Source organism: Ammodytes marinus, assembly GCF_949987685.1.
Source record: "Ammodytes marinus genome assembly, chromosome: 7".
In the NCBI taxonomy this organism is placed as follows: domain Eukaryota; kingdom Metazoa; phylum Chordata; class Actinopteri; order Uranoscopiformes; family Ammodytidae; genus Ammodytes; species Ammodytes marinus.
Genome location: NC_137211.1, coordinates 28,342,871 through 28,370,728, shown reverse-complemented (window position 1 = coordinate 28,370,728; position 27,858 = coordinate 28,342,871). Strand labels below are relative to the sequence as shown.

The following is a 27,858-nucleotide window of genomic DNA, read 5'->3' as shown; positions in this document are numbered from 1 at the left end:
CGCACACACACACACACGCACACGCACACACACACACACACACACACACACACACACACACACACACACACACACACACACACACACACACACACACACACACACACACACACACACACACAGGAGCGCAGGAACACACATTCCAGCAGGCGGAGTCTGTGACGCGCAGGCCAGTTGTGAATGAGCTGCAGAGAGTAGCGCTTACCTCTCAGAGCGCAGTCCCAGCCAGAGCAGGAGCGGACTAAAAGTTGGAAGGAAAAGTTTTCAAAAATGGATTTCTTTGCGGGACGACTGAGACCTTTATTATTTTCATATGTACTCATCAACGGTATTCTAATAACGCTGCAGACTAAAGAAGGTGAGTGTCTTTTTATTAAATGAATCCCAAACTAGTGAATTACCTTCAACCTTCTAAAGTTTATTGCAGGGCGCATGCCATGCGGGGAAACTCCTTAACGGGACTTTTAAACCAGGAAACACGCTTTCTTAATCTTGTCTTGACAGTTTTAAATCGTATGTTTTTTTTCTGGTTGAAGATACATAGGTACTCGTTGTATTTAGTATATTTAATTGATAATAGTAAATAGAGTTGAGCGTGTACGCTGCATGTGCGCTATTCTTAACTTTGTAGCTAGCACCAGCAGGTGAATTCTGAGGTTTGTTGAGTCCAATTCGTTTTGAATTTTTTTTCACATCACTTTGTAATCATTTTGTTCTCGTTTCTTTTGTATGTACTTATTTTATATGTATGTATGTATGTACGCATTGTTTTTTTAAATAACCGTTAGTCTGAGATTCAGATAGCCTACTGGCCTGGATAACTTTATTTTATTTTATCTATTTATTACTAAAAACGTGTTATTTTTTGATTGATTAGATTGGTAATAAGTTATAACACGACCTCGTGTTTATTATAAAGCACATTTAAAATCGCTGACATTTGTAAATGTATTTGTGTGGGTGTGGGAGTTAGATGATTCCTACTAATTCAGAGTCAAAATTAGTTTTTTTCTAGTGAGTTAAAAACAAAATTCCCATGTATTGACTGTGTCTCATGTCTCCACAGAGGTGCTTCTGGATATGAAGGCAATAGGAGGTGAACTGGGCTGGTTGACATGGCCCTTAGATCAAGGAGACAAGCCCGGGGTGAGTATCTCTGCTGCCTCTCCTCCAGCTCACACGTTTTGCCTTGGAATTTGCCTTAGGATAAATCTGCACCGAGTAAAAAAAAAAAAAAATGCTCAGGAAAAGGCCTGGCTGAACTGAGAGCCTCCGGTGCACACATATTTGACCATTTGACTTGTGTGGTTAGCAGCTCAGTGTGTATACATGTCAGGTTTCTATAAAAATGGGCTAGTTGGAGCCTAATGGGGGGACTTGAGTATGGATATGAGAAGGAGGGCTGGAGGATCCTACCAGGAGCGGCCTGCACAGCATGTCTGGGCTACAACACCAAAGCTTATAGGCAGACAGAATAGCTGCTAGCTCCCAACTGAGAATACTTGTGGCTTCTTGTGGTTTCAAGGCTTCAGCTCCAGAATTGCATGTTACAGAGCAATTAACTTTTAAAGTTTGCAGCATGTGGTACCTCTTTTTAGAGGGGGAGGGGTTTAAGATGGAGCCTATCAGTCAGAGCTACCTTTTTGACTATTCAAACTCGGGTTAAAATGTGTGCGTTATAGAGAAGCGCCTGGAGAATATAGCTACATTATTACAGTCAAATGTTGTGGTTATCTCTCGCCAGTATACGGGAGGCCTGTGCGACTTCTTCCATTTTGAGGTTTCACAGTAATTGAGCAGTCAGGCTCATGCAAATTCACAGTATATAGCTTTGGGTGAATGTGCTGCTGATGACTCAAAGGCGTGTGCAGGCGCGCTGTTCACAATGGCTCATCCACCTTCTGTAATGAAATGGCTTCACTGGTTAATAATCACTGAAGTTTCACTGTTTTTAAACTCTCATGCATCATGTGCGGTTACTTTTGTTGTTAGTGTTTTTTTTTGTGTGTTTTTTTAACTGTGCAACTTTTCCTATGGAAATACCGAAACTTATGATGATTATGTTTTTACGTTTTAAAGGCCCCCTTTAAAAAATGTTCTGCAGCTGTTTTAATAGAGGTGTTGTTTCTGCTGTTGTACATTAAGTTTATATGCAGAGCCACACACTCAGCCAACAAAGCACATTCCTTTAATTAACAGCACAGTGGCTACAGGCAGAGAGCACACCACAGCTTCTGCCCTGTGGGGGCCAATTGTTCCTCAAGAGCCGAGGTCATTAAACAAATGCTGTCAATTTTTTCGGAAATATTTGTGGCGGCATTTTTTTATATACGAGCTGCAAAACTGTTTGGGAAAGATGCCAACAGTAGCGACGGCATGTGAAAGGCTGAATTGTGAATAACTTGGTATATGTGCCATGTCAGAAAATGCTCGCTCACACAAACTCCTTGAGGTTTGCTACATGGTCATGCAGTAAAGGCTTGTAAAGTGGAGTTCTCTATGTTGCATAAATGTTATGTCTGTGAAGGATTGTTAAAATATTTAGGGGAGTAAATAGCAATGCGTAGAGCCCTGGGTTCCCACACACACAGTCTTAGTTTGTTTCCAGGTTCAGATTACAGTGGTAGAACCTCATGTGAAGTGCTATCGTTCACTTTTATTTGTGCCCCACCTTCCCAATATGCTTAAGGGCGCCTCAGGGGTTTGTGTTTGTACATCTAACCTTGTTGCTTTGTGTGCTTTTGTTCCAGTGGGAGGTGGTCCAGAGGACCCTGAATGGCACTCAGCTCTACACCTACTCCGTCTGCAACATTGGGGAGAGGGAGCAGGACAACTGGCTGCGCACTACTTTCATCCAGAGGCGCCCATCGGCCTCACGGGTTTTTGTTGAACTCCAGTTTATCGTACGCGACTGCAACTCTTTCAATGTCACCTCGCTGACCTGCAAGGAAACCTTCAACCTCTACATCTCAGAGTCAGACGCAGATGTGGGCACTATGTTCCGCAAGGGCCAGTTTAAGAAGGTGGCCACCATAGCACCTGACGAGATCACCAGCAAGAAAGAAATGCGCATCAACATTGAGACTAGAGTGCTGGAAAACCTTTCACGTAAAGGCTTCTACTTGGCTTTTCAAGACATCGGAGCCTGCATCGCCCTCCTGTCCACCAAGGTCTACTACAAAACCTGCCCGGAGACAGTGACCAATCTAGCTCTGTTCCCAGAGACTGTGGCTGGAAGTGAGAACCAGGCGCTGAGGGAAGTGACCGGGGTGTGTGTGGATAACGCCATCGTTGAGGAAACGCCTCGCATCTACTGCACTGTGGACGGCCAGTGGGTGGTACCAGTCGGACAGTGCCGGTGCAAACCAGGCTATGAAGAAGTCAAAGACACATGTCAAGGTAAGGCAGCACTCTGAATCTTTGGTATTTCTGAAGGTCTTTGTGGCCCCCAGGCACTTCACCCATGTCTGGGTGTACACCCAGGTGCAGGTCCCAGGAGTGTGTTTTCAAGCGAACCATTTGGCATCACTCACCATTTACCTTTACTGCAATTGCTGCAGGTTGTAAAACAAGTCCATATGGCAGACTGCAGATAGAGTCATCATAGGCGTTATTATCAATGTGCAGTGGAATTCTCCCCTTGGCTAACACGGCTGTTCTGAAATGGAAGGAATGCTCAGCCCTTCTTGTACATGTCCTGGCATCATCCTTGACCTTGAACAGATACCTAAAATATTAGGAAATGTGCTCATGGAGTTTCGGCTATTATTCTAATAGCTAGTGGAAGAGTTTGTACACGCCATGATCAACAGCTTGTGATATAAAATGATATGCCCCTTGTGTTGGGCAATTCAATCAGTTTTCAGTCTGAATGTGTTTAGAGTTCACATTCATGTCACAGGTTTAAAACTGAATTGAAACTTAACCATGTCATTCTGAGAGTCATTTGAATTATTCTAAAAACACTGTGCACAAAGGTGCTTTGTGCAGTTAGACTTACATTCACCACTCACTTTGAAACCACATATTAAAAAAAAGGTGTTTAATGATTGTTGAAATCATGCCCGAAACACTTCAACCTTTAACAAGACTCTTAGTTTATAACTTACTGTTGCGTCAGGTGAGTTCCTGCTCTCTCATTATCATCTGTGCTGTTATCTTTCTATGGCTGGCTGTCCTACATAGTCCAACCATGACTCAGGCCTTTGACTTTGGAGCTATGGCGTGGTTGTGTTTTAAGTCCTGCAGAGAAGGCTGTCACTGTTGTGGCTGTTGGAGTGACTGAAAGTGATCAAAGAACCCAGAGGGGCTACTGTACTGTGATGGATTAGCATCTTCAAGGCTAGTGGGGGGGGGGGGGGGGGGGGATAGGGGTGCTGGAGGAAGCTCTTGAGCGTTACTCTTTCTTTGTTCATTTCAAGCATCACAGAGAGCAGAGGCCCTCCTCCTCTTGTGAGCGGCATGCCACCTACATGACATGCATGTCTCTACATCCATCTGATCTTCCCCCCTGTGTTTTTGTAAATGCACCTACCCTTAGCTTTGGGGTGTATTGGGTGACTTCAGTAAGTGTATGGGAACACAGGCTGGCATGCAAGGACCTGTTGGGATCTGTCTCCTATGACAGAAGGCCTTAAGCCTCCCAAGTACACCACCCGCCCCCTTCCATGCTGCTCTACCTGAAACACACAAACGCAGGTATTCATAGCGGTAATCACACTATAGCCTTGTTTCCACTGAGTAGTGTGGTTCGGTTTGGTTTATTGTGTGGAGTTTTTCCTCTTCATTGAGTTAATCAGTTGATTCCACTGTGTCCCGCTGCTATGATGTCACCATAAGTACAGTAGCTAGGGCTCCGACACATTGACTGTATATACTCTGACAGTGGCTACCTCAGTCTGGCTTAAGCCATGCCCTGCCGAACCGTGCCGAACCGTGCTGCTCAGAGGATCCCAAGCATTGGGAACACACACCTCGGAGCACAGTTGTAAATCCACACGAAGCCTCTATAAACAAATTTGCTTTCCCACTTACATTCTCTCCTCATTGGCAACGGGCCGAGGAAAAAAGAAGTGCTGAAGTTTTCTGTCAGTGCATCATTTTTAGCTGCGGGGAAAAGTGCCAGGTTAAGATGATTGGGGTGGAGGAGGAGAGGCAGGAAAGAGAGAAAGAATGAAAGAGAAGTAAGTCATACAAAAGCGATGGAGAGCTTGTGTTTAGTGGAGGGGTGTGATTTTTGAAACAGAGAGAGGTGAGGAATGGAATGCAAAGGTAGGAGAACAATGAAGCGCTGTGTTTTCCCTTAGCGAGGCCGGAGCAGCCCACCTCCACCTCCTCTTTCCCCGTTGGTTGGTACATTCCTGATCAGTTTGCTGAGGAGGAGCCTTCAGGAACATTACTCAAGACCTGTGGAATTCCCAGGTGGGGGGGGGGGGGGGGGAGAGCAGCTCCGGGTCAAGTCACCCCCCTCCCCCCTCCCCTACACACCCCACACAAAAAAACTACCCAGATGAAGTCAAATGACAGGTCCGAAAGACGCATGAGGGCAATTGTAGATGAAGGTGGAAATGAATCACAGGGTTTGCAGTGTGCAGTACAAGATGAATGGTGCCAAGGGCTTTAAGTGGACTCCTATACAGACACACAGTCAATCGTTCTTTCTCTCTCCCCCACTTCTTTCCTGTACTGCTTGCTGCGAGGCCATTTGGGGAGAAACCACAAAAAACTTCAAATGTGTTTTTTTTTCTTTCTTTCTTGCTAAGGTTGAAAGTTTCCATGTTCGGCGGTTCGATGTGTTCACTCAGTTTAATGGCTCCTGTGCCCAGTGGGACCTGTTAAAGTCAAAAATCTGTGACTTTATCTGCTTTTTGTCCTTGTGTCTCCTCATCAAGCGCTTACCACTTTGGTGTTTTTGGCTGGGATCTCTGGTCCGTCAAACTTGCTTGCTTCCAGGATTTTTTTTCCCCACTTTAACTCCCTGTTGAGGTTTTTTTCCGTTAGGTGCCGTGTGGCTATATCTGCTCTCTCTCTCTCTCTGGTGCAGGCCGTCATCATTGCTCATGTTACAGACCCACTCTGGCTTTTTGGTCAAAAAAACTCTCAACATGAAACACATATGAAGTGCCCCCGTGCAGCAGACAATTGACCACAGTGTTTAGAGTAGCAAATGTAGAAGCTTTCTTGGACTGGTTGTAAACAGATCAATCAGCAGTAGCCAGGCACAACGAGGGCTTTTGTGTGTTTAAAGAAGAAAGCATCACAGATTACTGTAAAGAGGAATATTTTGGCTCTCAAAGCATAATCTCATAAGCGGCAGTTATTTAAAAGTATACTAAACGGACACAGTTGAAGATGCTCCTAGCATTTCATTTGGTTGCTTTTCACTTGACAATGGAGACTGTGTTTTATGTCACATGAATTACTTTTCCTCTCCCATACACTCTTTTTTATTGCTTTACCTGTTCATACAGAACTTAGTATTTTGTTCATTTTGGTTGAAAAAGTATTCAAACTTTTTATCAGTAAATGATCAAAGGATTATAAAGTATTGGCAAAAGTAAATCTTCTCATGATGATGCACAGTGGTTCCTAGCAGAGTGAATAATATAATAATAACAATAATCTGCATTTTTATTGCACCTTTTATATTAGAAACGCAGCTCAAAGTGCTTTGTTATGTGAAAATGACATGCAGCGAGAGTGCCTCACACATAAATAAACATAGAATGAACAATAAAGCAGGGATAGAATGCCATAATTAATGGAGAGTAAGAATGACAGTAAAAGCCTTACTTGACAATAAAATCTAATGGAAAACAAAAGTGACTTGATAATGAAGCAAACAGTAGAACAGTTGTACAGCAGCTTCCAGTGTGGGAACTAGCTATTTCATTAGGTGAGAAAATTCATTAAAATTGTGGTTGTGTCTTTTATATCGATAGCAGCAAAGTATGGGTTTCCACTTATGACTCACTGTTGACATTGACACAGTTTTCTTTTTGTTCCCTTATCACGCCCTTCCTTACCCATAATCCTCCCTGGCACAGCATACCGTGTGTCACCCAAAGGAGCACGGGGCTGCCCTGGCTAGTCCTTAAAGTCGGGATTGTGTTTAACCCTGCAGCATGGCCCACACCTCATGAGCCTCTCTAAAGCCTCAACAAATAAGGCCTAATCCCATATCATGGTTTCCCACAAGGCCCTGCTTTAAAAAAAAAACCTGAGACAAATTTTTGTGGAACATTTGAACTGCTGAGGGCAGTTTTTGGTGAACAAAAAAAATGGCGTCTTGGTGGAACAACTGTCCACCGAGTTCCAGTAAAAAGTCATTACTGCTGTCGCCAACCAGCTTCCAGTAAAGCATTCTCTCTCTCTTTCTCCCCCTCCTTTCCTCTCCTGTGTCCATGTCTCCATACTCATCCCCAGCTGATGTAATAAACAGTTGGTGACAACGGTGTAGCCGTGTGACTGAGTGCTGTGGCGAGTGATTTGTATGGGTAGTAATTGACTTGGGTGTGTTTGTGCTTTTTAAGTGAAGTAACTACTGGTTCTGCGTGCTTTTCTGCCTTTTGTGCAGACTCTGTGTGCCGTCTCCCCTATACCTCTCTCTCTCTCCCTCTCTCTCTCTCCCTCTCTCCCTCTCTCTCCCTCTCTCTCTCCCTCTCTCTCTCTCCCTCTCCCTCTCTCTCTCTCCCTCTCCCTCTCTCTCCCTCTCTCTCTCTCACCACATCCTGCCTGTCCCTGAAGAGTCTTTTCTATTTTAGCCTCAATTTTCCGCCTCTCTTCTTGCATTTATTTGATAGTTTTCTCTAGTCTAAACACTTAACTAGCGTCCCGTTTTTACGGTTCTTAGAGCCATTTACTGGAGATGCGCATGCTGTCCCAAGTACAACAAACGGACTAAATAAAAAAAAGTTCTCCGACGTAAGTTGTGTTCTTGTTGTCCGTGAAATCACAGAGCGACTGTTATTTTTGGCCGTCGGTGCGGGTCATGAATATGACACCAATTGAGTTTAAACATCCCGTTTCACACGGCCCTGATGGGACTATTTAGACTGTGCACAGTTCTTTCTCTCACTGGTAAATAAATACATTTGTCCACCGCTGCCTCGTAAAGATAAATAGAGGCTAAATTTGAACAATGCTGCAGAGCGGAGAGAGTTTTTTTAGTGGCGAGGGAGAGAAAAACAACTGGCCCGGTTCACATCTGTGGTTAAGGCATAAACATTTTTTAAGTGAAGGTGAAATGTAAACCTTAGCTGTCAGTTTCTGTTGTAGTCAGGGAACTTTATAATGGAGGCAAAGATTTGAAATACTGATTGTTCACTTCGAAAATGCGTTCTACAGAAAGACAGAGATCAAGTGCTTCATGACCTGTAAGTCTCTGAATGTGCTCATACCATGAGTCAACCGGTACATCTTAATTACCTCCCAAACCTTTAAGAGCAGCGTTCTGGTGCAGTTGTAACTTATCTAATGTGTGGAGAACACAAAGAGACATGAGGGCTAGCACCACACCTCAGGATCTCAGGGCTTTGGATTAAGTTGGTTTACGATGGATTTCACATGATTAAATCATGGTATTCCTGCAGGATAATCCCCCTCATTGAAACGTTCTGCTCCATCAGATATCCTTGGCTCTTGATCCTTTTTACACAGGCTCCAAAAAAAAAATAAAAATTAAGAAAAACTTTTAATTCAACGACTAATAGGACAACGCTGCTCATTTACATGCATCGTCTGGATGCAACTCTTCCTCTTCCTCGGCTCTTGAAAGCCACAGTGATTATTGCTTTGAATGGGAGAAGAGAGTTCCTGTGATCTGGTGCCAAGGTAACGTCTGCCTCGCGGGCTGAACTTTAGGGAGTTGGTTAAGATAATGGGGGTGACTCTTGACGGCACTTTCAAGTGTTGTCATGCGCCGTCTTGTTGGGCCAGGTTTTTGAAGTCCACAAGAACCCTGGCAGTTATTACTGCGAAACAAGATGAGAGGAAATGTAGCAGAGAGGAGATGGGGTGCCCCCTATCACTCTTTAATGTGGATGAGACCAAATAGTTCTGTAAGGAGTTTTAAAAAAGTGTGATCAGTTCAAGAGTTGGGCCTTTGAAGTGTCGTCATTTACAGTGCAGACAGACATGTGAACCGGCATACGGCCAGACAACTCTGTGAAAAGCTGCATTCATGGATTAACCTATCCAATGTATTTTTGGCTGCTCGAAGACACAACTTCTTCGATATCGCGACCTAATGAAGTTGATATGGTAAACAGAGTGTACACATTTAGCAGACACAAGGCAACATACACCTCTTTCTTGGTCGCTTGACGAACATACTATCAGTCCAATGTTTCCTTTGCTGTCGGATCATGGTTTGGCCTCCATCAAACATTTCTGGGTCTCTAGCTTCTTCGAAATTTGTTCAGCTAGCCGCTAATGTTGTGGATGGCAATGGGGTTAGGGGTCTGGAAAACTAAAGGAATGATTGAAAGGAGGCTAGAAGTTCCATAGAGTTTAGGGGAACTGCTTATTTTGTGGGTTCATCATTACGAGCAACATCTTTCACATTACACACAGTCATTTGATCTGTTAAAAAAAAATGAAAAAAAGGATGCTCAGTGCTAATAGTGCAACTGTAAACTGCTGTTGGGGTTTCTTCTGAGTTACAGCACAAGGGGACTATTTAGTTTATCAAGCGATACATTGAGTTTAAATGTAGTTTCTTAATTAAGTTGTTAGTCAATGTTTGCCATTAGCCAAATAACTGAGCCTCAGCACTTCTTGGCTCAGTGTGTGTGTGTTGCTTGTGGTGGGGAAGTTGGGACATATTTCCTCTTGGTGACATTCCTGAGCCTGGAGGCGTGTGTGCGTGTGTGCGTGCGTATGTGCGTGCGTGTGTGTGTGTGTGTGTGTGTGTGTGTGTGTGTGTGTGTGTGTGAGAGAGAGATAATATGTGTGTGTACTTATACAACTATTTAAATGGGAACCAATTTGAGTTTTAGACCTTAGAAGTCAGGATTTTTTTTTGAAAATTTGGACATTTAGGCTGTTTCTCACTTTGGGACAGGCCTTTAAAGGGCTGTTTGAGGTTTATGTTAGGGTTAGTGTATGGGTTTGGGTTAGGCATGTAGTTGTGATGGTAGGGTTTAGGGGTAAAGGGCCAGGGAATGCATTATGTCAATGAATGTACTCACAAGTATAGCCGTACAAACGTGTGGGTGTGTGTGTTTTGCTGGGGGAGCTCGGAGCAATGTTTGAAGCACATTGTATTGTACTGCTGGTGTGAGGTCAGCACTTTCCTTCCCCTATGTCAGTCAGTTACCCCCCCCCCCCCATACACACACACACAACTCCCCCCCACACACACCCAGCACTCCCCCCCCCCCCCCACCCCACACCGCTAACAGGACGGGCCCGCAGCGGAAACCGGAGGTCACCTAATCCCTGGGTGACTCCAGCAACCCGTCGGCTCAGGGCTTTCCATTGTGGCTGGGCGCTGTGCGGCCCTCGCTCAGCCACTTTCCATTTTGTTGTCCTGCTGCCCTGATAAGTCATTTTGTTTATTGGTGCATTTTGGTCCCAATATCCCCTCCACGCACACACACACACACACACACACACACACACACACACACACACACACACACACACACACACACACACACACACACACACACACACACACACTCCCAAAACCAGGAAGCAGACGGTGGACGGCTTCCAGAGAGGGAGACCTGTTGGCCCTCGGGACGGGTATAGTAAAGTGGTGTAATGTTTGCCACCTGGCTGTCTGGATCCGACCATGCAACACGCAGACATGTGGCCAAATGGACCGTGGCTGGGGTCCAAACTGAGGCCCTCATGAAGCATTTTTGGGACTTTCATGTCTTCTTAAGTGTCTGCTTTACTTCGACTGACTGTTTTTTTGGGAGAAAGGAGGTTGTGTGCCTCCTTGACTGCACGCTCCACTCCCCCGTATATAACCTCCTCCTGTCGGGTGAGCCTGGAGTGGACAGAGGGAGTGAGAGAGAGAGAGAGAGAGAGAGAGAGAGAGAGAGAGAGAGAGAGAGAGAGAGAAAGGGGAGAGGGGAATTTATTGTGTTAGTTAACAACCCCTAGATGAAAGCCTGAGTGCAATTGTAAAACAGATGTAATGCCCTTACAGCTGCTCCATCGGTCAGCTAATCCTTTTGACTAATGCCCTACTCACCCCCTCCACACACGCACACACACTTTTCATCAGCCCCTACACCTTTACTACCCCCCCTCTCTCCTCCCTCCCTCCCCACCTCTACCTCCGTGACCCCTGGCTCATGTTACCGACCTCACCTCCCCCTCATCAGAGAGCCCCATTGTTCCACCGCAAACCCACTCCCCCCCCTCCCCCCCGCCCCCCTCAAAATGCTAATGATATGTTGTCACCTTGCATACAAATAAAATGACATGACATATTGCAATCACGGGGCTGACCAACTCTGGAATGGAAGTAGGGGGGTTGGAGTAGGGGGGTTGGGGAGGAGAAGTGAGGCACAAGACAAAGAAAGTTTTTTTTTTTTTTTACTTGCCTCCATATATATTTTGGAAGAGGCCCGGTGTTGCCAAGTTACCAAATCTTTTTCTATAAGCAACTTTGGGCTTGTTTTGATGTCAAGTCGCTCACAAATAATGGTTGTCGCGGGTTGCGGTTTAAGTGCAGTCGCTTATTTAGGCTTGAGGCCATGCGTTAAATAAAGTTTGAGTGAGCTCTATCGAAAGACTTGGGTTTTTGATAGGCTATGTTATTCAAACGTCTTCGTCGCCGATTCATTTATTTTCTGGTGTTATTTTAAAAAAACGACATACATAAACAAAGCAGAGTTTCAAAAGTGAATGGCATAAATCAAAACAACAAGATACCAGATACATCCCCACTAATCTTTCTTATCTTTATTTGTTATTTTACAAGATTACTTTAGTGATAATAAAAAATCATTTTACAACAGAAACAAAGGCTGCTTAGTCATTTCACCTATTGCCACAATGAATATGATTAAGGGAAGTCAAATTATTTAGGCCACATTAAAAAAAACTTGTGATTTCAGAAGTGAGAATGTAATGTTGTTGATATAGTGGATGCTAGTGATTTATAGTTACAAGTTGTTTTTTCTGTTCCCTGGCCATACTTCTGGATTAAACCTCCTTCCTCATGAGACAAGCCTTGGTCTGCTGCTGTAACTCTCTCTCTCCCTCCTCCTCCTCTTCACTGTGAGCACGTGTTTGTTTTACTTGGCCACTGGCTCCCTGTAAGACATGCACAGTTTAACTCACAACTACCCTGAGGCAGACATGACCTTTCTGCCTTTTAAAATCCCAGCGCCGGACCCCCCTCCCCCCCCAGCCCCCCTTACCACTTACTCCTCCGGTCCTGAGGGTGATTTCTGTTGTCAAGCCACCATATTACCCCATTCATCCATCTATCCCACCCTGCATTCATCACTGTCGCCCATCTCATCCATCTTAACTTCTGTCGACAAACCGGGGTTATGGGGGCCCCTTGGGGGTTCCACACTCCATAGCCACTCGGGCTCACAGAGAGAATATAACAGGCCTCTGCACTCACCCTCAATAAACAAACACACAGAGCCACTCAAGGCGCACGGGGCCTCTCAAATGACCAACAGTCCTTCTTTGCTTTATAGCAATGGGAAGAGAAAAAAAAGAAATGTCCGGCCTAAGTTGGTCTGATGCTTCAACGCAGAAGAGGCTGAGGGACTTTTGTTTATGAGAGCCAAATGGTTCATGTAATGGTTCATGTAAGGACCCCCTCCTTGGGTTCAGTGCCCATGACGTTCATGTCGGGTCAAGACATTATGCTTTCCTTTACGGGTATTATCCTGGCTCTGGATGGTAATGCTGTAGTCTCAGAGCTGGCTCTGGATGGTAATGCTATAGTCTCAGAGCTGGCTCTGGATGGTAATGCTGTAGTCTCAGAGCTGGCTCTGGATGGTAATGCTATAGTCTCAGAGCTGGCTCTGGATGGTAATGCTATAGTCTCAGAGCTGGCTCTGGATGGTAATGCTATAGTCTCAGAGCTGGCTCTGGATGGTAATGCTGTAGTCTCAGAGCTGGCTCTGGATGGTAATGCTGTAGTCTCAGAGCTGGCTCTTGGTTCTGGTCACGCTCCCCTGTGTTTCCATGCTTTGATTGGCTGCTTAGGAAGGAAGGCTGCATCAGCCTCACACTTCCTGCTTCCTGTTGTGTCCAGCAACAATTCAACCCCTCCATGGAACCAACAGGGTTTCCTCTGACCGGACGTCACTCTATTGTCGAGGAATCCTCTTGTTAAATCCCTCAGCAGAGAGAGAGTCATCTACTTTCATTTACTGTCACTGTGACTCATATGTTTAAGATACACAAACATTCCCTTCAAGGTTTATAATGGGGAGCCGTAGCTAAAGGCGCTGTGCTTCCAGGCGCCCTGCTTACAGGCCCTCCTGTTGGGTGGTGTGCGCTGGTATGCGTCTTGATTATAGAGGCGGCTCGCAGCGTAAGGCCATCGTCTCCACAGAGCCGACCACGACGCATTGCAAGGCTGCACTGTAGCGCCAAAAAGAGGCTAGTCCTCCTCTATTCAGTTGCCATGTGGCATTTTGGCTATTCCCATCTGCAATGCTTGTGTGTGTGGGTATGTTTTTTTTTCTCTCTCCTCTTCTTCTTTCAGCACTTGAATGGCATGGCATTCTCCTCGCCTGCTGGTCAGCGGTGAATAGCAATGTTAATGGGTTAGCTGGGCGCCTTTTTAAGTGAGCACTGGGGAGGAGAGAAAGGAGGGTAGGAAGGAATTTGGGGATTACGAGGAGAGGAGGTAGGGGTATGAATTGGGGTTTGAGACAGCAGCTGTTGCCCCTTCTCAATGGAGGAGTTTGCCCTGGCCCTGTCTCTTTTCTTTCTCCCCTGCTTTTCTTCAGCCCCCTCAGCAGGATACAGTATTTCTCTCTCTTTCTCTCTTTCTTGAACCTTCTGTTCCTTCATTTCAACCTCTCTTGTGCCCGGCCCAACCTCTGCCTGGCCGGTGTTAATGAGTAGCAGTAGCTGTTTAGTGAAACAGCTGGCCCAAGACAGAGAGGAGATGCTGTCTTTGAAGGGAGGATTGAGTAACGTGCTAGCAAGCCTATTGGACAAACTTCACATGCTGTGTGTGTTTTTCTGTTAACCGTTGATTACCATTGTTATCATGCTCTTCAGTCAATACACACCACTTAACGGCAGCTGTGGTGCAACTAGGTGAACTGCAGTGATACAAAATCTGAATGGAGTCGAAGAACAAACTCGTGGTGTATGGCGTAAATCCCCACGATATAACTTAAACGAAGCCGGATCTGTGTGCTTTCCCTCTTGTGTGTGTGTGGTCACTTGAGGCTTCCAGATGAACTTTATTCAAGTGAACCGCAGTGAAAGGCAGCCATAGAGGCCGTATGACTAAGTCAATCATAAATTGTCTCTCCCTTTGCTCTGCTTTCTCAACTTGCCGCTGTTGGAATCTCAAATCAAAACTATGTTTGCCTTTGACTTAATGTTTAATTGTATTTGCCTCCGGACCAATCCCTCTCACACGCCTCTTTCCAATGGACTATCATGACTATCTCTGTCTAACTCTTCCCATCTTTCTCTTGCAAACCGCACTACATTTCCATGTCTTACTTTCTTTTCTCCTCTGTTGTCCTTTGGCCTACATTGGCTCTCCTTTGCATTGTCAACATCTTAAGACTTCTGTCTCAACCTATTTAAACACTGCAGGCAAATGGAAGGAAGCAAATGTGTGTGTAGGTACTTGTATGTATGTATGTGTGTGTGTGTGTGTGTGTGTGTGTGTGTGTGTGTGTGTGTGTGTGTGTGTGTGTGTGTGTGTGTGTGTGTGTGTGTGTGTGTTGCCGAATGGACTTGGCAGAAGGACACGAACAGGTGACAGGAGGTGGACATAATCCCTCTTCTGATGTCAGACTTACCCATGTGTCCACTGGTGTGCTTTGCATACATGTATGTGTATTTTGTGCATACACATTCGGGTGTGGGTGCGTGTGTGCAGTGCATGCACCGACATGTGTGCGCGTGTGTGCGGATGTATGTGTGATGTTGTGTGAGGACTTGAGCAGCCGTTGGAATGCTCTTGCAGACTTAAAGGGGGGGGGGGGGGGGGGCCTTCTCATTTTCACTCTCCTTTATGGCGCGCCTCCATCCAGATTTCACACCGTATTTAGTTCATATTTCACCACTGCCACGCCACAGCTGGATACCCTACCTGTAGTTCTCTATTTGGAGTGGGACGTGTGAAATTAGGCGTCATCTTATCCTCAGCGATACAGTTTCAAAGGTCTACATGTGGGTTTCAATAAAAAAATATACATATACACAATAGACTTCTGAGTGGAAATAGATTCTCTCGCTTTGGGGCCCTTTCACTACCAGTTTCTCTGCACTTTTTGTCAGATTTTCGTTTGTCTTTATTTGTGACTGCCTTACTGTCTCGGAATGTGGGGCGACTGGTTGTGTTTGTTGAGAGGCATAGTGGCAGTGAGAAAGCAGGCTCAGAGGGGGGTGGGAGGATGGGAGGGGGGTGAAACAGTACAGGGTTAGTAGTGCTGTCTTGGCCGGGAGTCTTCTGTTTCTGTTTTAGGGTTGGGCTCATGTGAGCAGTGTCTTTAGCTGGAATGGACGGTGTTTTTTAATGAGTAGAGTCCACACTCTGCAGAGACCTTGCCTCTGTTTTCCCTCCCATATCTCAAGTCACTTGGCCTGACCTTTAGCCTGGACATAATCCCCGTGTCCACTCAACCTGTGCTGTGTTGCACGCAAGGTAAACGGTTCCCAGCATTGTTACAGGTAGATCCTCCTTCTATAGAAAGTAGCCTTGAAAATTATTTTAGATGTTGAAGAGATGGAAAAAGACCGACCTTCTTATTGAGATTGCAAAAAAGATTTATACCTAGCAAGACGGGAGACATGTATGGAATATTTATTGGAATAGAACATGTGGTTGTTGATATTTCCAACCGATCCTCTCCTCTTCTAATCTGACCTGCATGCTTCTGACTTGATGTTTGACTTTAAAGAAATGAATTTAAACTATTTTGTGCTCAATTGAAGCCTACTCTTATATTCCAGAATATTGTACATTTTATGATGAATGAATGCAACAGTGCCTGGCTAAGATGTTCTGTTTTGTAAGCATAAAAATGTGCGTCAGAAAAGTGTAAAAAAAAAGAAAGAAAGAAAAAAAGGTTCCCAGAATTCCTAACCTTTTAAAAAGCCCTTGTAGGATCTGGTAGAACTGGCTATGCGCTGTGTCATATGGGACGTTGCCTGAAGTCACTATTGTCCTTGATCACCTGCTCATACAAAAGTATTTTTTTTTTGTGTTTTCAGAATGTCAGCCTGACTTCTTCAAAGCAGCAGCATCCGGTGAGAAGTGTGCGCCCTGCCCTGCCAACACCCTGGGGCTGGACTCTGGGGCTCTGCTCTGTCCCTGTGTGGGAGGCTTCTACCGGGCTCCAAACGACCCCCCCACTGGACCCTGCTCAGGTAACCAGTCCCCCGATCTGTAAAAATAAAGCATTGTAATCATAAACTTAGAAGAAAATTGCTGACAATGAGCTACCAAGTAAAGACATTTCCACACAGTACTTTATGTGGTTGTGCTCTTTCAGAAAGAGACTTGTGTTTGAATCCTTCAGGATGTGCAGGGATAAATATAGTTCTGTAGTTCCTAGTTCCTGCACACATTTGCATGTGGTTTGAATAAATAATTATAGTATTGAATATAGGACACCCTTTCAACCTTAAAGGTCATCTGTTGTGCAAAATAAACTTTTTCATGGTTTTTCAACATGACTATGGGTCCCTGGTGTGTCTCCTCAAGTTGAAGAAAATACAACAGTCTCTCTTTTTCTAAACCTCCATCTTTCTGAAAACCAGTGTTCAAAAACCCCAGTCAGATTTCCCTCCCGCATATGACGTTGTAACTAAGGGGAGAGGCCCCGTCTCAATTACCTTTGCAAGTACTACCTCCACATGTGATAAGCCCACCCCCAGGTCTCCCTGAATTTAACTGGCAGTTAGTTTCTAACCAGCATTTAGATTCAGGAAACAGTCACAGTAGATTGGGCTTTTTTTTTTAAAGAGGCTCTAAAACGGAGCGTGTCAGGCAGAAGCTGAAATGAGGAGAATCCACAATGGCCCTGTGAGAAATACAAAGGTTTTTTTTCCGACAGTATACCAAGAAAACAGTTTAAAGTAGAATCCCAAACTGCAATTTTGAATCTGAAAATGAGTATAATATGTGACCTTTAAAACAGAACTTATTTGGGGGGATTTTCTGCCATGTCAGAGAGGAATCCCCCATAGCTTGCCTGCTATGGTCCTCTAGATCCTGGTTTCTATCTTCTATCTTTTCTAACACACCACATACTTTCTAAATCTGTGTTGATCAGGCCTGCCCTCTGCTCCGAGAAACCTGCTGGCCACCATCACGCAGCTCTCGGCGGGAAAGCTCCTCCTGTCATGGAGCCCGCCTGAAGACAGTGGAGGTCGGTCTGATATCACCTACAGCGTTGAGTGCCAGCGCTGTGAGGGCACAGTGTGCCAGTCCTGTGGGGAGAAGGTCCGCTACGAGCCAGCCAGCACGGGCCTGACCGACACCAAGGTGTCAGTGAGCGAACTGGACGCTTACCTCAACTACACCTTCACCGTGGAAGCACACAGCGGCGTGTCCGTGTTCGCCGGTCAGGCGCCAATGCCACGGGCTAACAAACCCCCATCCACCAGCGCTCTGACTACATCTCTGCACTACACAGGTGAGGCCTGCTGATATGAGGAAGTGGGCTGATGCTATCTGTGCTGCAGTAATGACTGATGTTATCAGGGAGGCGGTGACAGTTGTGCAAATCGAATCGTGCAGAGTGAGATGAACTCTCAGATTATCAGTAGAATGTGAAACCATATATATACTGTATACAGTACGTATATATATTTTTTTAGATTTCACATCCAGTAATACTGAAGTATTCTATTCCTTCTGGCCTTCAGATCCCCCAAAGATCACCACGATGCGACTGGTGGAGAAAAACCCCACCAGCCTGTCCCTCTCCTGGGATGTGTCCCCTCGTCCACGGGCCCAACCCCGGCCCATCCGCTATGAACTGACCTACCGCAAGAAGGTAGGACACTCTTGTTTTTGCTTCAGCTGTGTGTTGAAAGGAAAGAGCTAATTGATACATTATTCCTCATTTACCACTGCACAAGTTTAAAATGAGACAACATTTTTAACTTATATATGATTATGAAACGATCAACAGGTTTCAAACGTTAGGTTATAAACGTCTCAATGTATCCGCACTCACTTAAATGCTTACACTGAGTCTGTGGCCTCCAGCTTTCAGTGGCATAACACTGGTTCTTCTCACTGAATTTCTCAGGACGATAACATGGACGTGACCTCCTACACCGTGCTCAAACTGGAGAAGAACCTTGTGCTGATCAGTGAGCTGTCCCCGGGCACGGCCTACCTGTTCAGGGTGCAGGCCCTCAGCGGTGACGGCAGCTCCGGAGGCTCCAGCATGGAGGAACAGTTTGAGACCTCGCAGGAGGCCACAGAGGTCAACACTGCAGCCATCCTCGGAGCAGCAGTCGGAGGGGCGGCCATGCTGTTCATAGTGATCGTGGTCCTGTTTGTACGCAGAAGGTCAGTGAAACACTTGACAGTGGAAATGCAAATAAATGCTGTGCAGACTCAGAGCGGCACAGAACCGAACCGTACCGCTCAGTGGAAACAAGGTTTTTGTCTTTGTACTTGTCTGTCTGTCTGTCCTGTTATTCAGTCAGAATGTGCTCTCCTTCGCTGGTTTCCTCTCTCATTCTTCTCCCTTTCCTTTGTGGGGCCCTCCAAATGGCCTTTGCATTCACTCTCTCCTCACCTCTCTCTTTTCTCTCTTCCTTTAGCCAACTTTCCCTTTCTCTTAATCTGGATCTGTGTCCCCGGCGCTCACTTGGGAGGAATTTGCGTTGAATGCCGGTTATATTCTAGAGAGTGTCGGGGCCTTTGAAAGGAAATTGGTGCAGGGTGGCACATTGTTGGTGATAAGAGGCGCTTGGTTCCTTTCTGCACCAGACTTTGTAGAGGTGACCCGGTCATGTACTGTAGCAGAGCGTAGCCCGTCTGTCCACCTCCCTCCCTCCCGCCTGCCTGTCTGTCTTTCAGTCTTTAAATCAGCTCGGCAAACACAGACTATTGACAGCCTTTATCAAAGGGCTGCTTTTGTGTGAATGGACTCACTGCACTAGAGTCCGTTTGAAAGCCCAAGAACGTCTTAAAAATGGTTTCTATTTGCTATTGATATTAAAGGATCTAAAGATCTAAAGAAAGTCCATTTGCTCTGTGAAAGTGGGACATGAATGCAAATGGGTTTTGTCTTTTTTTTCTACAGGAGAAGAAACTCTCACAGTAGACAAGGACCAGAGGACACCTACTTCTCCAGCTCAGGTAGAGAGAAAATACTTCACAATTTTTTTTTTATTGCATTGTATTCAATGTTTAAATCCATTAGTCAACGTATAGCAATATATTTTTTTCTTTGTCACAGAACAATTGAAGCCTCTGAAGACCTACGTGGACCCACATACATACGAGGACCCAAACACGGCCGTCATGAAGTTTGCCACTGAAATCCACCCCAGCCACATCACCAAACAGAAAGTCATCGGAGCCGGTGAGTGACGGGCCAATCTGCTGTGAGGCTTAACTCGGGGGATGTTGAAAGATGTTTTTCCAATCCCCAAATTCGCTTGTTTATACTGTGTGTTTTGCACAGCTTAGCGGGGCTGACTGACAGTGGTTACTTTAGTGAGATTACCATCTCTCTGGCTGGAGTTCTCACACAACAAGTCGGGACAGTTTGTTGTGTGGCAACAACTTGGCTGTGGGATACAATGTGTCAAGTTGGCTCAGGTTGACAGGAGCAATTACACAAAAGAGAAGTGTTGCAGAAGCGGCACTTTTGTAAGGATATCAGAGCACCTCTCCGAGCCCTGCCCCAGATCTTTTAATGATACATGGATTCAAGTGTAATCATCTTTACCCTTGGAACTGTACCTACCTTTGCATTCCAATAATCCAAACTCTCGCCAGTTCCCACGGCAGTAACCCCCCTTCCCAAAACACTCTCCCCTTCTCCTCATGTGACAGCTGATTCCGCACCACAGGGCATCCCAACATTTACGCAACACCGGCCCTCTCTCAACACCCAGCCCCAACACACCTCTGTGAGATAGCCCCAGGCAAAACAGCCGCGGAGACATCCTTATTTTCACACTTCTGCAGAGCACAAACCCCCGCGGCTACCAACCTAAGAAAACGTATAAAGTGTTTATTTATCTGAATTTCGTTTTAGTTGCCTAAGAGCGATAGTTGCCTATTTTCATATAAAGGAATGTCGGTCACATTCAAACCAACGCCAGACAAGTTGACACAAAGTTGATTAAGCCTATCAGCTCCACAAAACTGTCTTTGTATTTCTCAGTATTGCAGCGTTTACAAACTGGTGTTTGCTCCCAGACACTGGTGCAGGAGCTCAGAAAAATCCCGGCCAAGAAATAATTCAGTTGTTGATTCCACTGCTAAGAAAGAACCTGGACAGAAGGAATAAAATCCATGCGCAATCACAGAAGGCTTACCTCATGTAGATGCACTGACAGTGTTGTTGTAATTACTCATACTTCTTCATGGGAGCGACATAAGTTACGCTTTAAATCATTTGTCCCATTTCTTTTTCTTGCAGGTGAGTTTGGTGAGGTGTACCGGGGTATTCTGAAGGTGCCGGGCAGGAAAGAAGTGGCGGTGGCCATTAAGACTCTGAAGCCGGGCTACATGGAGAAACAGAGGCAGGACTTTCTCAGCGAGGCCTCCATCATGGGCCAGTTCGCCCACCAGAACATCATTCGCCTGGAGGGGGTGGTGACCAAATGTAAGGACTTCTGTGAGTTTTGGTCCAACCCTTTTTTTTACTTCTTCTTTTCTCACACATTTTAAATGCTATATTGGTCTCGTTCTGGCACATTGGTTGATGTTTTTCTGCGTATTTGTGTGTGTACAGTCAAACATGCCATGATCGTGACTGAATACATGGAGAATGGAGCACTGGACAGGTACCTCAAAGTAAGTCCAGCACTTTTTTAATTGGCACAGTGGTGTTACACAATTCTTGCAAACTGGAAAAACTGGCCCAACTTCTAAACTTCTACATAGATTTCTGAGCCATGATATTTTAAATATTGTTTTGGTATTTATGTATTAAACTGAGTCCTTGCTTGATTTCTCAGGACCACGACGGTGAGTTTGCGTCCTTCCAGCTGGTGGGCATGATGCGTGGCATCGCGGCCGGCATGAAGTACCTCTCTGACATGAGCTACGTCCACCGAGACCTGGCCGCTCGCAACATCCTGGTCAACAACAACCTGGAGTGTAAAGTGTCAGACTTTGGCCTGTCCCGGGTGCTGGAGGACGATCCTGAAGGGACGTACACCACAAGCGTAAGTAGACATTGGGACTGAATTTATATGCACTTTTCATGTTTTTTAAACATACAACTTTTTCTACACCTCCACCTTTAAAAAAAATGTATCTCCTCATATGATGTCATAAGGGAAGAAACCACGCCCCCTCATAACCAACCTCACTTTTCACCACATCCACCTGTGATAAGCACAGCACCAGATCAACCTAACTGGCAGTTAGATTCAAACTGGCAGTTAGATTCCTGGCCAATCAGAGCAGACTTGTCTTATTGGAAGGCGGGGTTTAAAGAGGCTCTTAAACAGAGTGTTTCAGACAGAGGATGAAAATAAGAGATTCATCAAAGGAAATTTGACACATATAAAGGTTTTTCTGGACACTGCACCATAAAAGCAGTTTCTAGTAAAGACCCAAATTAGAAATTTGAACCTAAAAATATGCATAATATGTGACCTTTAAGGAAAAAAAAATTTACTCAGTCACATCACAACAAAGATTTTTTTTAGATTCTCAGTCACTCACTTGAAGTTGTCTTCCTGACCAGGGAGGGAAGATCCCCATTCGGTGGACGGCTCCAGAGGCGATAGCGTACAGGAAGTTCACCTCAGCTAGCGACGTGTGGAGCTTTGGCATCGTCATGTGGGAGGTCATGGCATTTGGAGAAAGGCCTTACTGGGACATGAGCAACCATGAGGTACATTTCCAAGTTTACAGATTTACCAAATCTAGAAATATTTGAAGAAAGCTACCTGTGAGGGGGAAAAAAGGATCCTAATTAGTTTCCTGATAAACTTCTTGCAGGTGATGAAGGCGATCAATGAGGCATTCAGGCTGCCGGCACCGATGGACTGTCCCTCGGCCGTCTACCAGCTGATGCTCCAGTGCTGGCTCCAGGATCGCTCCAAGAGGCCACGCTTTGGAGACATCGTCAGCCTGCTGGACAAGCTGCTGCGGAGCCCGGACTCCCTCAAGACCATCGCAGACTTTGACCCACGGTAAGATTTATTTACACACCAGACTAAGGGCTCCAGCTGGATATTTTGTCAGCGCTGGCTCCTCGGTATCTGCCACCATCAGCAACCAGTTTATTGGAAACTAAAACATTTGCAAATCCTTCTAATATAAATTCCATTCTTCTTTTAACTCCTTTAAACTCCTTCCTGAATGATCTTCTCTTCTGTAAAAAATAAACCCTGATAATAAGCACCTATCGACGTGGTCCACTCTAAGAAGAAAAACTTTTCTCGACTTTAGAAAGTAGAACTGTATAAACAGCTGTATTTGTTATAGTGGCCACATTCTGCTCTGCTGCAGCCAGAGCAGTGGTCTTAAGTCAAAAAAAATGAACACAAAGAAGAATTGACTGTTGTAAGAGTCTGAGTTAAGACTTGACGGGAAACACATCAAGTCGTATGTTTGCATGGAAAAATCCTGGAGCAATAAAAATGAAATAAGAAGGAGGCATACTTTATAATTCCCCAGGGGGAAATTCAATTTTCGCACTGTTATTTTTACTTGACACACACAGGCCCAAAATACAGACATGCATACAGGAGCTATATACATGTCAGAGCAGGCGGCCTGTCTCACAAAAATGGCTTTCTGAGTGTTTAGGGGTTCGGTGCCTGGCTCAATGGCCATTTCCACATGTGCCCAGGACTACCAATCCACACGCCAATACCATTCTGGACTTGGACCAGCATCCCTCCAGTCCCCAGGCTGAAGGCCTTGTAGCTACATTACTATGAGGAATGCAATTTTTTAAACATACCGTAGCTGTTAATAAAAAGTTAATAATGTTCAAATGCATTTATCATAACATAGTCCAAATTCCAATTTCCTTTTGTATTTTTGAGACAATAAACAAGAGGATAGAGTTTGGACATGCAGGCTTGAATCAAAAAATGTAACATCGTAAAAACTTGTATTGTCTCTTTACCACCCCCGGCTCACATTTTACTTGAGAATTAAGGTAGTCTAATGAAACTTGGCTCGACTTGTCTTGAGACTTGGCCTGGACCTGCTTCACTCCACTTCGGCACAGCTCTGGCAGAAGCTCCACCATTTACTGTTGGTTAATAAGCGGCTGGTTAGGGGTAGTTTGGGGAAGAAAGTGGGAATAGCTTAAAGATGTTCTACTTAAAAAACCATTAAACAGACTTACTGACACCTTTGCATGCCTGGGCTAATGAAATAAATGTGTGAACGCTCCCGGCACCGGATCACAGAAGCTCTGTTTGTGTGTGATTTATGTGTCCACGGTGAATGCATATTTTCCCATTTTGTGACGGCGAGCATGAGAGCCAAAAAAACGGTGAGAGAGGACAAAAGGGGCCGCCGTGTTCATTTCTTAATCGGGTCTCGCCCTGACTGCTCCGACTGGTTTTTTTATCACCAACTGGTTTCCTGCGCCGTAATTACAGCCCTCAGTCATCTGGCTTTGTTGTGGGAAAGCAAGCCTGTTGATTATTATCGTTGAGCTCTACTTTTCTCTCTTTGCTTGCAGCGTATCCATCCGCCTGCCCAGCACCAGCGGCTCAGACGGTTCCCCTTTCCGCTCGGTGTCCGAGTGGCTGGAGTCCATCAAGATGAGCCAGTACAGTGAGAACTTCACCATGGCCGGGGTGGTCACCATGGACCAGGTGCTGCAGATGAAGAACGAGTGAGTGGCATTGCAGATTGGGTGAACACACAACAACGTTTAGATCTAATCATTCTGTTTTCTCTAATACTAGTGGTCTCCTTGACCAAAAAAAATGTCCATAGTACAATCTGATTGGTCGAATCTTGCCTATAGTCGACTAATCCTTCGAATCAAGTTTTTTTTCCCCCTGCATATCCATATTCTCATTTGTGGTGTTGGCTTCCATTTTCTTTTCAAGCAAGACAAAGGGGCTGAAACACCCAATAACAGTTTGTCTTCTTGACTTTGCATAACAATATTGTGACTCAGTCTACCATTGAGATCGATTAAAAGCCATGAGTTAGTTTAACATTTATTTGACATAAAAGGCTACTATTCATACCACAATAGGCAATGTATCATGATTTATTGGGAGGAAGCAAGCAAGTCCATGTAAAGTCAAATCAGACATTCAGTGCCCCCCATATAGCCAGAATAGAACGACCCTTGTTTCATAACCAGATTTGGCGACTATTCGACTGTGAGATTGGCAGTCCAATCAGGCCCCTTTGATTAAATCATCAAACTTTTCGGGGTCACCCCTACTCATTACGTTTGTTTTTGGCAAAGAATAGAATATAATCTTGCCCCAAGCTAAAACCATTGTATTGCACAATGGTGTTTTCCCCACCCAATATGACGTTTATTATGAACTTCACTTCCACGCGGTTAATGTATGTTTTCCTAAGAATGTCGCCTTTTAACAGCCAACAGTATAGTAGTGTGCGCACAATATAATCTCTAAACCTCAGTTACAACTTGAGAAAAATGTTTGAGACGGAAAAAAAAGTAATGGAGGGCAGGAGAAGGAGTGGGATCATTTGTGGTGGGCCCGTGGTGGTGGCTTGTGGTTTGCTGCAGGCCTTATTCTTCTCTCCTCACTCCATTCTTTCTCTCATCCCTCCCTTCACCCACACACTAGAGCTGCCCTGGGAGGCGCTTTCTGCTCCAGCCCCCAAAACCACTAGTTGTGCCTGTTAAGGGGCAAAGGCCTTTTGTGGCTTCTCTTTCGAACGTTAAAGAAAGAGGTTGAGGAGAGAAGCGCCCGGAAAGCAACTATAGAGGAGATTAAGGAAAACTGAAATAGATGGACGAGATTTGAAGCCCTTGCGTTGCCTGCAAGTCTGTACTTTGAGGAAAAAGATTGAAGAGGGTGCACTCGCAATGTACCCGGGACCAAACTTATCCCCAGGCTAGTTTAATGCAATCTGATCCTCTCAGATAATGTAGGAGTGCGAAGGGGGCAATTTAATGATATGGACCCAACCTTTAGGGGGAAAAAAGGGCTTAGTGAAGCACATAATATATGGCTGTTTTTGGGGGGCAATAATGAAGGCCAGAGCTTTTCCTAACCACACGGCCAGCCAAATGGAACCCTCCCTCCCCATAATACTTTGGGATACGTATCTCAGTCGCTCGTGATTTGAGAAGATGAGGCACAGCCTGTAAAAGCAGACGACGACACACTCCCTTTTGAAGTGTTTGTCATCCAGAATGGTGTGATTCCATGGCCCCTGTGTTTCCATTCAGGGGCATCTGGTAGCACTCTTTGGAAAAAAGCAGCAGTTATTTACGACGCGCCCTATGGTTGCCAGACAAAGTGATTCATGGTCAACAGGGAGAATCCTCGTTAAGTAATTAAGGCTGTAATTAAGGCTTTGGGCTTTTGGGAGCTGCTGTGTTGCAGCCGGGCTTTCTGCAGGTTTGCATCATGCGCTCGTGAATAGCCTATACCCCCCCCCCCCCCCCTCCCTCCCTCCCATCTATGCTCCCTTTAATGTCGGAGATAAATGGAAACCTCAGGAGATGACTTGGAACACACCCCACCTTGCTGCCGCTGCGCTAGCAAAGCCATCAAGCTAGACACGAGTAGAGTCAGCTGGCATTTTAGTGGGATCGTTTTTTTTAGAGTGCGGAATGATGTGCATGAAACATGTTGGAACAAGGCCCATAGAGTTAAATCTTTCCTTATATATTCTGTCTTTTCCTCTACAGGGATATTAAGAACATCGGAGTGAGGCTACCCGGACATCTGAAAAGAATTGCCTACAGCATCTTGGGCTTAAAGGACCAGACCAGCACCCTGAGCGTGTTCGCAGTGTGATTCTGAAAGCCATGAGAAAAAGGGAATTTGACAATTCAGGCACTGAAGCAGGCAAGCCCCTTTGAACTCTTAAAGCTGAGCTGGAAGGGACACTGCTAGGGACGGCTATGGATCGGCAGGACCAAGAGAACTGTGCCGACCTGAATCAGACTGACTTACTGTACATTTTTCTTTTTGATTTACTTCATCTTATCAACACGGGAAATTTGAGCAAATATACAACAATGAGATTTATCAAGCAAGACTATATATTTAGATATCTATTTTTTATTATCCATGTCTTCTGTTCTAGATACAATTTGTTCCCCGTGCCATTTTTTTTTCACCCATCATCATTTTGCATTCCTGCTTCATAAAAAAAGTCAACAATCAAGCCAGTTCTGGGAACAACTTAAAACAGAAATTGCCCCCTCATCATCTTGTCACACCCAGTGTCAAATGTACAGGGGTTGGTGTGAGCAGTGGAGTCCGGCCATTGGCTCAGCTGGTGCTGATGTCATAACGTCTAACCCTTCTTTAATTGGCACTTTAGTTCATTTCCTGCTGTTCCACCAATGAGGATGGAGCGTTTTGTAGAGGGCTTCAATGAGCTTGAGCTGGCCCAGAATTAAAGAGACGGTGTTGGCTTATAGGCGTATATAAACACACGTGAACTTGTGTATTGGTTTGTTGTGTCTGGCTTTTTCGCTGGCTCTTTGAAGATTGCAAATGAAGCTGTAATAATATAAGTGATGTTATATGAAAAGAAAAAGAGAGAATATATATAAGGTACTCTGTGTGTACAGATTGACCGTAATGTTTCTTTGTGTTTGGGCCGTTCGCTGAAAAACATTGGGATTTAAAACTTAATAATGTAGCACTTGGATCAACAAATCTCATTTATTTGGATGGTCTCAGAATAGCAAGAAATGAGCGATTACTCACCATGACCTATAACAAGAAAAGGTAATGGTATCGAAGTGATAAACTTTGTGAATGAACTAAGTTTGAATTAGATTGTTTGTATCTATATGCCAGTAATGAAGAGGGAGAGGGTGACCTTTTTTCAAAAATGCCTCTTGCAAAAAAAAAAAAAAAGTCTTGTTGTGGTTGAGATGATTTCATACTTAATAATAGTTTAGTTTGCAATGTCTCATTTAGTTTTCTTAGAAGCTATAAAGAAAATATTCATATTTCTGTCGGTTTGAGTAACGTGTTGACGGGATAAAAAACTATACGCTTTAGTGCTCAAACTCCTTCCAGACATTCTTAAAGTGCCTGTCTGCTGGACATCAGCGGGAGATTGCTTCTGTCTGGGTTTTGAATGAAGCAGTGTATATAGTGGACAGTCCCCCCCCCCACCTCCCCCCAGTGCTCTTAATTGATGACTGCAAACTATTGTGTTACTGATGTACACCTTCCTTTACTTGAATTTTTACTGTACTCTTATTTTTTTCAAATTGTATCTATGATTCTATTGTAGCTGATAGATCCATCTTTGGAAAAGGGATTTTTTTGTTTTTGGTTATTACTCTGGTTTTACTGGTTGCAATT

At 44.9% G+C, this 27,858-nt stretch overlaps 1 protein-coding gene across 2 annotated transcripts in view; it reads left to right on the top strand.

Annotated features, from left to right (window-relative positions):
• The first annotated feature begins 218 nt into the window (after positions 1-218).
• Positions 219-27,858, top strand: part of epha2b (eph receptor A2 b) — a 27,968-nt gene continuing 328 nt past the window's right edge. The window contains exons 1-16 of one of the 2 annotated variants that reach the window (XM_080031163.1): positions 219-358; positions 1,067-1,146; positions 2,751-3,399; positions 16,399-16,554; positions 17,463-17,825; positions 18,058-18,188; positions 18,447-18,712; positions 19,455-19,510; positions 19,611-19,736; positions 20,805-20,990; positions 21,120-21,181; positions 21,346-21,555; positions 22,083-22,232; positions 22,340-22,533; positions 24,045-24,200; positions 26,217-27,858. The exon at positions 26,217-27,858 is cut by the window's right edge and continues 328 nt beyond it. In XM_080031163.1, the coding sequence (XP_079887289.1) occupies positions 271-358; positions 1,067-1,146; positions 2,751-3,399; positions 16,399-16,554; positions 17,463-17,825; positions 18,058-18,188; positions 18,447-18,712; positions 19,455-19,510; positions 19,611-19,736; positions 20,805-20,990; positions 21,120-21,181; positions 21,346-21,555; positions 22,083-22,232; positions 22,340-22,533; positions 24,045-24,200; positions 26,217-26,325 (2,982 nt within the window). In that variant the 5' untranslated portion in view covers positions 219-270 and the 3' untranslated portion in view covers positions 26,326-27,858. Of the gene's footprint in view, positions 359-1,066; positions 1,147-2,750; positions 3,400-16,398; positions 16,555-17,462; positions 17,826-18,057; positions 18,189-18,446; positions 18,713-19,454; positions 19,511-19,610; positions 19,737-20,804; positions 21,003-21,119; positions 21,182-21,345; positions 21,556-22,082; positions 22,233-22,339; positions 22,534-24,044; positions 24,201-26,216 lie in introns of both variants that reach the window. The other variant, XM_080031162.1, reaches the window with a different exon arrangement.